Source organism: Canis lupus, chromosome 10, assembly GCF_048164855.1.
Source record: "Canis lupus baileyi chromosome 10, mCanLup2.hap1, whole genome shotgun sequence".
Taxonomy (NCBI): domain Eukaryota; kingdom Metazoa; phylum Chordata; class Mammalia; order Carnivora; family Canidae; genus Canis; species Canis lupus.
In genome coordinates, this window is record NC_132847.1 from 24,046,862 (window position 1) to 24,060,577 (window position 13,716).

General features: G+C 40.7%; 1 protein-coding gene across 1 annotated transcript; it reads left to right on the forward strand.

Annotated features, from left to right (window-relative positions):
• Position 1: 1 nt before the first annotated feature.
• On the forward strand, positions 2 to 10,967 carry CAMLG (calcium modulating ligand). Its single transcript, XM_072841065.1, has 4 exons — positions 2 to 309; positions 2,072 to 2,532; positions 4,316 to 4,381; positions 10,353 to 10,967. Exons 1-4 carry the CDS (start codon positions 138 to 140, stop codon positions 10,542 to 10,544), a joined length of 891 nt encoding a protein of 296 aa, XP_072697166.1. The 5' UTR covers positions 2 to 137; the 3' UTR covers positions 10,545 to 10,967.
• Positions 10,968 to 13,716: the final 2,749 nt, after the last annotated feature.

Consider the following 13,716-nt stretch of genomic DNA (forward strand, 5'->3'; position numbering starts at 1 on the left):
TGGCGCTCGGGGGCGGGTCTACGGCGGGGTGGGGGGGCGGTGGTGCGCTCGTACCCTGCGGCCTGGCCTGAAGTCATCTGCGGCTCGGCTGCCGCTGCCAGCAACACCTTCAGCGTTCCCTGGTGTTGGTGGGGAAGATGGAGCCGTTGACTGTCGCGTCTGACAGCGGCGACCGGCCGGGAGCTCCAGCGACCTCTGGCCTGTCGGCTTCCCAGCGTCGTGCGGAGCTGCGGCGGAGGAAGCTGCTCATGAACTCGGAGCAGCGCATCAACCGCATCATGGGCTTTCACAGGCCCGGGAGTGGCGCGGGTGAGAGCCTCCCGTCTCCCCTTACTCTCCCGCCCGCCGCTTTGAGTCTCCAGGGCCATTCCTGCTCTCTTTCCCTCCAGCGCCCCGCTGGCCTTTTTGACAGAGCCTTGCTCTCTGACCTTCCCTCTGTCCCGGACTTTTTTTTTTTTTTTAAGATTTTATTTATTCATGAGAATCCCAGAGAGAAAGGCAGAGACCGATGCAGAGGGAGAAGCAGGCTCCTTGGGATCACGCCCTGAGCCACCCAGGTGCCCGTCTGTCCCCTCTTTTTAGGTGATGTCCCAAGTTCTCACTTGTCACCCACCCCCCCCCCCCACACACACACACGTTTCCCCCGTTTTGTGCGGGCTTCGCTCTGCTTGTCCCCATCTCCGCCCCAGGCTGCGAAGCCTTGGCGCCTCCGCCTTGGCGCCTTCTGGCCCGTTATGCCAGACACCCCCAGCTTCATTCCCCACGCTCTCCCTTCTGTCCCCGGTTGCACCGCTCTGCCTGTTATGTCCCTCGGTAAAATTGCTCTTCGGTTCTTTCCCTTCGAAATGCTTTTCCTTCCAGTGCCTTTGCCATAGCGTCTGTCTACCTTCTTTTGCCTTTCGCTGTTGCTCTGTCCGCCCCCCGGAGCCTGTGTTTATTTACCTGCTCCCCCAGTCCTTCCTACGTGGTCATCTATCCTGGTGCCTGTGTCCAGTGCTCTCAACACTGTCCTCTTCAGGCTTTCTAAACAGATAAAACTGAGTGACCATTCTTTACCCCAACAAGTGGGACGTGCCCCACCCCCACCCCCACCCCCAGGTCTTTTCTCCCAATTTGCTGAGATTGATGTGATTGAAGTCAGGAACCGCGTTTAACCCGAAAGAGAGTTCCTCATTTCTCCCCCAGTGCGTGTACAATTCAATGAATATTCATGTGAATATTTATTGAACATGTAGTATGTGCTAGTGTTCTCTTAAGTTTCCATGGAGCTTCTTTAGTAATTGACCTTTACTCAGTATTTGCAAGCTACTGAACGCTTTGTGATTTCTGTGGGCTTCTGATAGTCAGTCCTGAACACTTAGATAGTTTGCAGGTTCACAGCCAAAACTACCAGGGAAGGTAAGGAGCACTATTTCAGATTATCCTAGAACAATAGTTAGACGCATTTCTCCCTTTAATAACAGACAGCAGGTATTTATTATTTCCCAAGACATTTATTGTCCTTCTCAAGTTATATTCTATATTTTGTTCTTTAATTATGATAATTCTATCACTAAAGCTTTTGTTTTGCTTTGGAAGCAGAACAGCATCCTCAAATTGCTTAATTACCTACTAATGGCTCCCTCACTACAGTAGAAGGATTACGTAAACAGTAGCTGTAGGGTATGCCACACCCTATGCTGACCAGATTCTGGGTTCAGAAATGTGATATTAAAGTACAGATTTGTAAAAGCTTTAATGATTTTAATCAAATAAGCTACAGCAGGCAATGCAGTCATTCTTCTGGGATATATTATCCATGAAAACCTGGTCTGTATAGCTTGCTCCATCTCCATGACCATCTTGCCCAATTTGTCTGCTAGTCTTATCTTCTACTCCCAGAATTTGGGTTGTATCCTCTGCCAGAATACTCTTCTGGGGGTGTAGAGGAAGAAACTAGTTTATGTTTTACGCAGAATCAGTGTTTAGATTCAGAGACTGCAGAGTTCTAGCAGCGGCATATTTTTTAATATTAATATAAGAGCTGTTTGCCAGTATACACTCCATAAGGCTTCTAAATTTCTTTTCTCAGAAGAAGAAAGTCAGACAAAATCAAAGCAGCAGGACAGTGACAAACTGAACTCCCTCAGCATTCCTTCAGTTTCAAAGAGAGTAGTGCTGGGCGATTCGGTCAGTATAGGAACAACTGACCAGCAAAGTGGTGTGGCCGAGGTAAAGGGGACTCAGCTGGGAGACAAGTTGGACTCTTTCATTAAACCACCTGAGTGCAGTAATGATGTAAATCTTGAGCTCCGGCAGCGGAACAGAGGGGACCTGACAGCAGACACTGTTCAGCGGGGTTCACGCCATGGCCTTGAACAGTACCTGTCCAGATTTGAAGAAGCAATGAAGTTACGGAAACAGCTGATTAGTGAAAAACCCAATCAAGAAGATGGAAATACAACAGAAGAATTTGACTCTTTTCGAATCTTTAGATTGGTGGGATGTGCTCTTCTTGCCTTTGGAGTCCGAGCTTTTGTTTGCAAATACTTGGTAAGAAACATGGAAAATGCAGATTGGCTATATAATGAGTGCTTTTGATCCATGGAGTTGATTGCCGGTATTAATATTTACCAGATTAATATGGCTGTTTTGAGATATATTATTACACTGCTCTTCCCCCTAGATATAGATGAAATGTTCTGGTTGAATACAGAGCCCAATAATAATTACTTAACTCTGTATTCTAGGCAGCATTCTGAGTGCTTTCCATATATAAACTCCTTGAACCTCATCCTTCTGACTGTGTTTTATAGATGAGGAAATGAAGACTCAGAGGTTAAGTCATTTGCCCAAGGTCACATAGCTACTAAATGACAGCTGGGCTTTAATGCAGGCAATTTCTTTCCAAAACCAAAGGGTAAAGTATCTACATGTATCATATATTAATTACTACTATTTAAATAATTTGAAACCTTAAAATGCAGTCCCTGTGGTCCTGAACATGATGTAAATTTCCTGTGATTCACCAAGCACTTCAGCATTTTATAATGTTGTAGTATCATCGTGATGGCAGTCCATCTTCACCACGCCTTCACTTCACTCGCCAGGAGAAATGAAGAAAATCATAGCTCATATTTCTGTGTCTTGCTTTTTTTAATTTTTTTAATTTTTTTTTATTTATGATAGTCACACAGAGAGAGAGAGAGGCAGAGACACAGGCAGAGGGAGAAGCAGGCTCCATGCACCAGGAGCCCGACGTGGGATTTGATCCCGGGTCTCCAGGATCACGCCCTGGGCCAAAGGCAGGCGCCAAACAGCTGCGCCACCCAGGGATCCCTGTGTCTTGCTTTTGGAAGAACTTTCATTCACTAGATTTTTTAAGAATATCTACCCAGTACCCAATTTGCACATAGCAAATTTTTCAGATAATTAAAGTTTATAGTAAACAGCAAGAAAGGTTTTAAAAATATACTTAATGGACATTTTTTAAAAAGTGAATCTGTCATACAGACTTTTTTTCTGAGGTTAAATTGTCATTATAGCTTTCAGTATTTAAAAATGAGATGTATGGCTGCTTCCTTTTTCCTTTTTCTTATCTAAAGGGCCATGTGTTTTTAGGATTTTAAAGTTATGTCCTATTTTTGTGCCTCATTTTTGTGTGAGTTTTTTTTGGTTTTCTGGGGTTTTTTGCTATCAGATTTTCAGCTGTTACTTCTCACTGCTTATATTATACATTCATCTGTTAATGTTTACTCCTTCACTCCCTTCATAATATTTTTAGTTTTAGGAATAAATGTAAATTAATTATTGTTTTGACCTTTCCGATTTTATTGTGTGAGAAGCAAGACAACCACTCCATTTTATCTATAGTGAGAATAGCTTGCCATTTGGATGCTTAACAATGTAGCTAGTGAGATCATTACTTGCCACAGTGTCTGGGAATGTATGGCATCTATTGAATACTGGGTCTTTTATGTGTGCTTTGAAATTGTCAGTTAATTACCTCTAGACAAGAGAGATGTTGCTGCATGATGTATTATACATCTATATCACCTCTGAATACTTTAAATCATTGAAAGAATAAATTTTTGCGAGAGTAGACTTTGGGGGGACATCAAAAGAATGTAACTTGACTTGAGAAACATATTTTATGATAAGGAAATCCATTCCCTTTATTTTTTTCACCCTTGAGCAGAAACAAGACTATTTTCAGCTTCTAAAATATATATATTACAATTATTTTGCCTGGAATTTTATTGTTGCTGTTAGTTTAATTTGTTGTGGTTTAAATGATGATGTTGGAAATACATAATTTTATCTTCTATCTTCACAGTCCATATTTGCTCCGTTTCTTACTTTACAACTTGCGTACATGGGACTATACAAATATTTTCCCAAGGTAAATTAAGCTTTTTCTAAATTATGGTGATGTATTTAGACTGATTAATGATTTGACAATTTTAAGAACTTAAAAAAAAAAATTAGTCATACTCATGGTCTGAATCAGTGCTACTAGAAGTATCCTTGGCCCACCAGTGCTGATCTTAAAGCTATTTATTTGTTTGTAACAAGTTCAGAAAGCAAGTGATTAGAAACTTCTTAGCAATTCCACGTTGCCTTAACATTTAACAAAATTTTGGTCCACCGTGGATTGGAGGGAAAACTTAACCATGGAGTTTGAATAATACTTGTCTGAGAAAGTGTTCAGTTTAATTACTTAGTGAATTTAGTAATACATTTTATCTGTAATAAAGGAAATTAATTTTTAAAAAATATTTTATTTAGGGATCCCTGGGTGGCACAGCAGTTTGGCACCTGCCTTTGGCCCAGGGCGCGATCCTGGAGACCCGGGATCGAATCCCACGTTGGTCTCCCGGTGCATGGAGCCTGCTTCTCCTTCTGCCTGTGTCTCTGCCTCTCTCTCTCTCTCTCTCTCTGTGTGACTATCATAAATAAATAAATAATTAAAAAAATAAAAATAAAAATATTTTATTTATTTATTCATGAGAAACAGAGAGGCAGAGGGAGAAGCAGGCTCACTGTGGGGAGCCGGATGCGAGATGTGATCCCGGAGTCCTGGGATCACTCCAGAGGCAGATGCTTAACCTCTGAGCCACCCAGGCATCCCAGAAATTAATTTTAAAACGGGTTAAATTACCTTACTGTGCTCCTTATTGGACACCTAGTAACAACACACTTTATCTTTAATGTCAGGGGCCTGGTATTTGCAAGAAATACTTGTCCAAAATTGCAGAACAGAATCCTGGAGAGTGTCATGTTTACCTAGTCTGCTTAACTACAAATGTATACACAGTTTTATGGGACTTGGCTGGCATAGAGGGTAACCTCACTTATGTCATTGAGTGTTGTGTGAATTTTTAACTGAAAAACAGGTTCATGGTCATTTGCTTAGTCATTTGTAATGAACTGATAGACCTCATATGTGTTTTTAATGGGTTTGAAACATTTATATTTATGAAGAGTCAAATAGGTTTTATATATAAAGTAAAAGAATAAAGTAATGTGATTTTATTTTATATGTAAATTAATTTTGAGGGGTAATATGTATTTATTGAAAGATTGGTTATAGTTTTTCTTTCTTTCTTCTTTAAGATTTAATTTATTTATTCATGAGAGATCCAGAGAGAGAGGCGGAGACATGGGCAGAGGGAGAAGCTCCCTGCAGGGAGCCTGATGTGGGACTTGATCCTGCGACTCCAGGATCATACCCTGAGCCAAAGGCAGACGCTCAACTACTGAGCCACCCAGGCGTCCCAAGTTACAGTTTTTCAATAGCAAAGTTTGGAAACAACAAAGATGTCTATTAATAAATGACTCATTAAATTCTGGCCTGTTTAGAATGATGAAGCTCTGATATATAGATAATGGTAAGCCTGCCAAGAAATATTAAGAGAAGAAAAAATGCAGGATAGGATCTATAGTATGCTACTTTTTTCATCGAAAGGTGGAAAATAATTGCTTGTGTATATGTAAAACTGGAAGAATCTTTTTTTTTTTTTTAAGATTTTATTTTTAAGTAATCTCTACAGCCAATGTGGGGCCCAAACATACAACCCTGAGGGACGCCTTGGGGCTCAGTTAGTTAGGTGTCTGACTCTTTATCTCAGCTTAGGTCCCCCTTTTTTTTTTTAAGATTTTATTTATTTATTTGAGAGAGAAGGAGAGCAAGAGCATGAGCAGGGGGGAGAGGGGCAGACAGAGAGGGAGAAGCAGGCTCCCACTGAGCAGGGAGTCCAGCATGGGACTGTATCCCAGGACCCTGGGATCATGACCTGAGCTGAAAGCAGGTGCTTAACTGACTGAGCCACCCAGGTGCCTCTCACCTCAGGTCTTGATCTCAGGGTCCTGAGTTTGATCCGTGCATTGGGCTCCACACTGGGCAAGGAGCCTACTTAAAAAACAAAAAACAAAAACAAAACCCTACAACCCTGAGATCAAGATTCACACACTCCACTGACTAAGCCAGCCAGGTGCCCCAAACACTCTGGAGGAATGTTACATGAAACTATTAACAGTGGTTATTTGTGCTAGGAGTGTATGTGTTGTTAGGTAAATGGGAGAGAGAAAAGGAAGGGAGACTATAGTATATATACTTTTCTCTAAACAAAACATTTTCTTGTAACTCTTTTTTAAGATTTATTTATTTTAAAATATTTTATTTGAGAGAGAGAGAGAGAGTATAAGCAGAGGGAGGGACAGAGAGAGGGAGAAGCAGGCTCCCCGCTGCACAGGGAATCCTACTTCCAGGGCTCAGTCTGGGACTCTGGGATCATGATCTGAGCCAAAGGCAGGCACTTAACTGAGCCACCCAGGCACCTATTTTATTTTATTTTATTTTATTTTATTTTATTTTATTTTATTTATTTTATTTTATTTTATTTTTATTTTATTTTATTTTATTTTATTTATTTTATTATTATTTGAGAGAGAGTGAGAGAGAGAGAGAGCGCACGCACATGCGCAAGCATAGGGTGGGGCGGGGGAGGACTGAGGGAGGCAGAGAGAGAGAGAAAGAGAGAGAGAAAGAATCCCAAGTAGATTTCCCAGTGAGCACCAAGTTGGATGCAGAACTTGATCCCAAGACTATGAGATCACACCCTAGGCTAAAATCAAGAGTCAGGTACTCAACTGACTGAGCCACTCAGGTACCCAAGATTTTTTTTTTTTTTTTAAAGAATTTATTTATTTATTCATGAGAGACAGAGAGAGAGAGAGACACAGACACAGGCAGAGGGAGAAGCAGGCTCCATGCAGGAAGCCTGATGTGGGACTCGATCCTGAAACTCCAGGATGACACCCTGAGCCAAAGGCAGGCGCCCAACCGCTGAGCCATGCAGGCATCCCAAGATTTTTTTTTAAAGTAATCTTCACAAGCAACATGGAGCTAGAACTTAGAGCCCTGAGATCAAGAGTTGCACACTCCACCAATGGAGCCAGCCAGGAACCCCTTGTGACAGTTTTTATTTTATTATTTTTTTAAAGATTTGGGATCCCTGGGTGGCGCAGTGGTTTGGCACCTGCCTTTGGCCCAGGGCGCGATCCTGGAGACCCGGGATCGAATCCCACATCAGGCTCCCGGTGCATGGAGCCTGCTTCTCCCTCTGCCTATGTCTCTGACTCTCTCTCTCTCTGTGTGTGACTATCATAAACAAATAAAAAATTAAAAAAAAAAAGATTTATTTACTTATCTATTTATGATAGACATAGAGAGAGACAGAGAGAGAGGGAGGGAGAGGCAGAGACACAGGCAGAGGGAGAAGCAGGCTCCATTCTGGGAGCCCGACACGGGACTGGATCCCGGGACTCCAGGATCATGCCCTGGGCCAAAGGCAGGTGCCAAACCGCTGAGCCACCCAGGGATTCCCTTGACAGTTTTTAAATACAGAGAAATTGGGACTCCTGGGTGGCTCAGCGGTTGAGCATCTGCCTTTGGCTCAGAGTGTGACCCTGGGGTCCTGGTATTGAGTCCTGCATCAGGCTTCCTGCTCGGTGGAGAGCCTGCTTCTCCCTCTGCCTATGTCTCTGCCTATCTCTCTGTGCCTCTCATGAATAAATAAATAAAATCTTAAAAAAAGAAAATCAAATGTTTGAAGAACTGTGCAGTGAACACCCATTTATTTATACTTATTACATAAATTCTTTAACATTTTGTTATGTTATCCTGTATCTATCCAATTTATCCATTTTCAACGCATCTTTTTTTTTTTCTCTTGATGCATTTCAAAGTATGTTGTAGGTATAGATATCCGTGTACTTTACCCCTACACGTATCAGCCTAATATCATTAACTACAATTCAGTGGTGGTTTGTGGTGCTTCTTAACTTTAAGGTAAAATTTTCTTACAGTGAAACGTTCAAGTGTTTAGTATATGATTTAGTGAATTTTGACAGCTTGTGAAACTCAAATCCTTTCAACATTTAAAACGTGATTGTCAGGGCATTCCACCATGCCCCTTTCGTCATCTTTAGCCCGTACAACCTCAGCGTCTGACTGAGTTTTTCCCACTGTAGATTAGTTTTTGCCTGTTTTAGTACTACTACTGCTGCTGCTGCTGCTGCTGCTACTTCCTCTCCTCCTCCTCCTCCTCCTCCTCCTCCTCTTCTTCTTCTTCTTCTTTTTCTTCTTCTTCTTCTTTCTTCTTCTTCTTCCTCCTCCTCCTCCTTCTTCTTCCTCCTCCCCGTCCTCCCTCCTCCTCTCCTCCTCCTCCTTCTTCTCTTCTTCTTTTCCTTCTTCTTCTTCCTCCTCCTCCTCCTCCTCTTCCTCCTTCCCCTCCTCCTCTTCCTTCTTCTTCACCACCTCTATACCCATTATGGAGCTTGAACTCAACCGTGAGATCAAGAGTTACATGCTTCACTGACGGAGCCCCCCAGGGGCCCCTGTTTTAGTACTTCAGATATAAGGGATAATTTCTGTCTGTACTTTTTTGAACAAAGCTTCTTTTATTCTGCATAATTTTGAGATTCATTCAGGATGCCTGGGTGGTTCAGTGGTTGAGCATCTGCCTTTGGCTCAGGGTGGGATCCTGGGATCGAGTCCTGCATCAGGCTCCCCAGGGGGAGCCTGCTTCTCCCTCAGCCTAAGTCTCTGCCTCTCTTTATGTGTCTCTCATGAATAAATAAATAAAATCTTAAAAAAATAATTTTGAAAGTCATTCATGTTGTTGAGTTTATTGGGCCATCCCCTCCCCTTTTGTTTTTTCTGAGTAGTATTCCATTTTGTGACTATCCATTGTTTATCTGATCTCCTGTCCGTGGATATCTTGGTATTTCGAATTTTTGGTTATTATGTTTAAAAGCAGCTAAAGGGGCATCTGGGTGGCTCAGTTGGTTAAATGTCTGCCTTCGGCTCAGGTCATGATCCCAGGGTCCTGGGAGGATCTGCTTCTCCCTCTCCTCTCTGCTTGTTCTTTATCTCTGTTGCTATTTCTGTCTCTCTCAAATAAATAATTATCTCTCAGATAAATAAAGTCTTAAAAAAGAACTAAAGCAGCTGAGAATTTGTATGACTATTTTTGTGGACTAGGCTTTGATTTCTCCTGGGTAACAAGAGCCTTCTGTATTTAAAAAGTTTTTTAATCAAGTGACTGAATTTGGTGATGCCAAATTGATTAAGTAAATGAAAATTCAGCCTTGAATGTCTTTAAAAATTAGACAAGAAAATTTCATCAGGAAATAGATATTCAGTAATATCCTACTGCATGTGTAACAAGTGTGAATTCCTTTGCATGACCCTTAGGGCTCTACAGAAAGTTTCTATCATTCTGTCACAAATAACTCCTTTAGTATGGCTTTCACTCTTCTGACTTCTTCTGACTTTTGCTGTCATAAGACTTAGCTCCGATGAGATTTCTCCTCTCATTTTTCTCCATCTAAATCTTGCTCATTCTTGAAGGCCTGTTTTTAATTTTACTTCCTCCTGAAATCCTTCCCTGGGCTTTCTTTATACATATAACCCTGAAGTAATTTCTCTCTTCTTTGAGCCAGTATGCCATACATTATTCATGTGTTTCATTTAGCAGTTATATATGTCTCGTGTAGTAATGTTTTTCCTGTTTTTCTCTTGTGCTGTTGTATATATCTTAAATTGTTATTTATGTCTTGCCTTCCAAGATAAGACTTTTTTTTTTCACTTTTGATGGCATGAATGATGTCTTTTTCCTACTGCCTAGCAGTTCTCTGCTTTACATATTAATGTTGAATAAATAGTTGTTGATATATTACTGATTGATGTTTTGAAACTTTGTTAACAGCTCTGAATCAGGCAAAAATTGCAGCACTGATAATGTTTGTATAGAGCTTAAGTAGTCTTCTGAAAGCTGTAAGATTTATTGAACTCTTTCTGTATACAGGGTGAAAAGAAGATAAAGACAACCGTACTAACAGCTGCTCTTCTATTGTCTGGAATCCCTGCTGAAGTGATAAATCGGTCAATGGATACCTATAGCAAAATGGGCGAAGTTTTCACAGATCTCTGTGTCTACTTTTTCACTTTTATCTTTTGTCATGAACTCTTTAATTACTGGGGCTCTGAAGTACCATGAAGCTTGCATCACTCAGAGAAGCTTTCCAAAAAGCACCTTCTCTTCTATAGTGCAGTGTCTCTAAAGGAGGCAAATGGGTTTACACCTTTATGTAATTCTTTTACTTTATAGGAGTTTTAAAATAATTTGATTAGGAATGGAATGGCAGGTTCCCTGATTTAAAAGCATTGAGTTTGTATTAACACTAATGGGAAGAATAGACTACCATTGTCATTAATTGACTTTTCTTGTTTAATTAGAATCCCTAGTCTCTACCTTTCACTAACTTCTAAGATTTGTAATTCCTCTTTTGGGAGCTGAGCTGTTCTTTTAGGGAGAGCAGATGAACACGGTCACAGCCAGCACCAAGGGCTGCAACTTCTATTTGTGTTGTTCTGTCTTGAGAAATGGAGCCATGTTAAAAATAAAATGAATGAAACTGAATTGTCTAATGTGAAGTCTGCACATGTTAACTTATAAGGGCTAAATAAGGTAGCTAATTTTGTCTTCTTTTGTTGAATATCTTAATTTTTACTCTGGTGCAAATATGGAGTAATGGAAGAAATGATTAACATTCGTACATGTGAAATTAGAAGGTATTTATGAAGGTATGTATTTTAATTTTTACTTATGAAAAAAACTTTTTTTAAAGGTTTTATTTATTTATTCATGAGAGACACAGAGAGAGGCAGAGACATAGCGAGAGGGGGAAGCAGGCTCCTTGCAGGGAGCCCTATGTGGGACTCGATCCAGGACCCCGGATCACACCCTGAGCTGAAGGCAGACACTCAACCACTGAGCCACCCAGATGCCCCTTATTTTTATTTTTTACTTTTTAAAGATTTAAATTTTTTTTAAGTAATCTCTACACCCAATGCAGGGCTCAAACTCACAATCCCGAGATTGAGAGTTGCATGCTCCTCCTACTGAGCCAGCCAGGTGCTCCTAGAAGTAAGATTTTTAAGTAAACTAGAACATCATGTTTAGTACATATAAAAATGGGATTTGAAAATTAACTGAGGTATGTAACCTAGTATCATAAATACCCGTTTAAATAACTTGGTAATGCTACCATAATTTGGAAAGTTATAAGATTAAGTTAATTAAGTTATATTGCTTGGTATTACATTTCCTTAAAGATTTTTGTATGGCATATTGATTAATCCTTGTGAAATTATAAACATATATGCCTTTTTTTATCACTCCTGATGTCATTGGCATTTTACTTTGAACCACAATAATAGAGAATAACTATAGTTTAAGTGTATTCCTCTGACATAGTATAAGATTTTGAGTATAAGGGATCCCTGGGTGGCTCAGTGGTTTAGCGCCTGCCTTTGGCCTGGGGCGCGATCCTGGAGTCTCGGGATCGAGTCCCACGTTGGGCTCCAGGCATGGAGCCTGCTTCTCCCTCCTCCTGTGTCTCTGCCTCTCTGTCTATCATAAATAAATAAATAAATCTTAAAAAAATTTTTTTTTGAGTATACATCCTTCCTGACTCCCTAATGCATCTAGTATCTAGAGGATTAGAAAGCACCCTGGGGTTTGTCATTGCCCCCCCCCCAACCCCTGGGAAAATACTAGTGATCTTCAATTGTACATGTTTACTTCTTTTGCATATTCTTTTGTTTCTTAAAAACAAAACAAAACAAAACCCTGCAGTTGACACTTGCAAAGCTTTACTACTTGTAGATCATTATTGATTTTTTTTTCGGAGAAGAGCTTAGCTGTAAGGTATCTGTCTTTTGTTGCCACTTAAAAAAATATTTAGCCAATTGGCATCTTCCTAATTAAGTATGTTTAATAATATCACACAGAAATGGTAGTTTCTTAGTGTCGGAAGTAATTAAGTTTTTACTTAAAAATATCAAGGGCTTGAAATGTATATGGGTTAAAACTAGTGTATAAACAGATGTGTGTGCACCACCATTTGTACTAAAAACAGCAAGAAGGTTCTGAGACAGCTAGAACTGGGTTAATGAGAATCAAAATCTGATTTAGAAGTTGGGGCATTAAAAAAAAAGAAGTTGGGGGATTTTGTTAAAAGTGATGTATTGGAGACATACTCGAATATAATTACTTCTTTTACCTGCCCTAATAGTTAAAACAGCTTTTTCTGGGACATAGAATTGCTGTGAATCTAACATAAACATCTCATGAACATAAAAAGCCTCTCAAAATTGTCACATGAATGTGTTCTCTTAAAGGAGATTTATAGGGATGCCGGGGTTGCTCAGTTGGCAACATGTCCATCTCTTGATTTTGACTCAGATCATGATCACAGGGTTGTGAGATCCAGCCCTATGTAGGATTCCATGCTGAGCGGGGAGTTGGCTTGAGATTCTCTCCTTTTTCCTCTGTCCCTCCCCTGGCTCACACTGTCTCCCTCTCTCCCAAATAAAAAAAAAATTTTTTTTTTTTAAGTGGAGTTAGAAATGAAGTATCTTGAAAACAGCTCTGGCCTGGGTATCAGATACTTGGGTTCTGGTTCCAGTTTAGTTTCCAAAAAGATTAGTGACCTAGGATTAAGTTTGTTTCCGGAGTCTCAGTTTTCTCAATTAAAATCAAGAAATTTAAGTGTGTGACTTAAAAGATCTGTTCCGGGGTGCCTGGGTGACTCAGTCAGTTAGGCATCTGCCTGCAGCTTGGGTCATGATCCCAGGGTTCTGGCATCGAGCCCCATATTGGTCTGTCTGCTCAGCAGGGAGCCTGCTTCTCTTTCTCCCTCTTCATCCCCCTGCTTGTGTTCTCTCATGCTCTGTCAAATAAATAAATAAATAAAATCTTAAAAAAAAAATCTGTTCCAGTTGTAACATTGAGTTTTATATGGCTTCATCTAGTTTCATGGCTTCAAATACCGCATTCTTATACATCCTATAAAATACAAATAGGGGATCCCTGGGTGGCGCAGCGGTTTAGCGCCTGCCTTTGGCCCAGGGCGCGATCCTGGAGACCCAGGATCGAGTCCCACGTCAGGCTCCCGGTGCATGGAGCCTGCTTCTCCCTCTGCCTGTGTCTCTGCCTCTCTCTCTCTCTCTCTGTGTGACTATCATAAAAAAAAAAAATACAAATAGACTACTTCTATTTCTCCCTTGAACTCCAGACTCACGTATCCCCAGTGTGGCATTACCTCCTGGATATATAGTAGGCATTTTTTTTTAAAGATTTATTCATTCATTCATTCAGAGAGAGC

Coding starts and splice junctions, on each gene's coding strand:
- CAMLG (XM_072841065.1), top strand. CDS start 138: ATGGAGCCGTTGACTGTCGCGTCTGACAGCGGCGACCGGCCGGGAGCT. Junction 310..2,071: donor CAGGCCCGGGAGTGGCGCGG/GTGAGAGCCTCC, acceptor TTCTTTTCTCAG/AAGAAGAAAGTCAGACAAAA. Junction 4,382..10,352: donor TATACAAATATTTTCCCAAG/GTAAATTAAGCT, acceptor TTCTGTATACAG/GGTGAAAAGAAGATAAAGAC.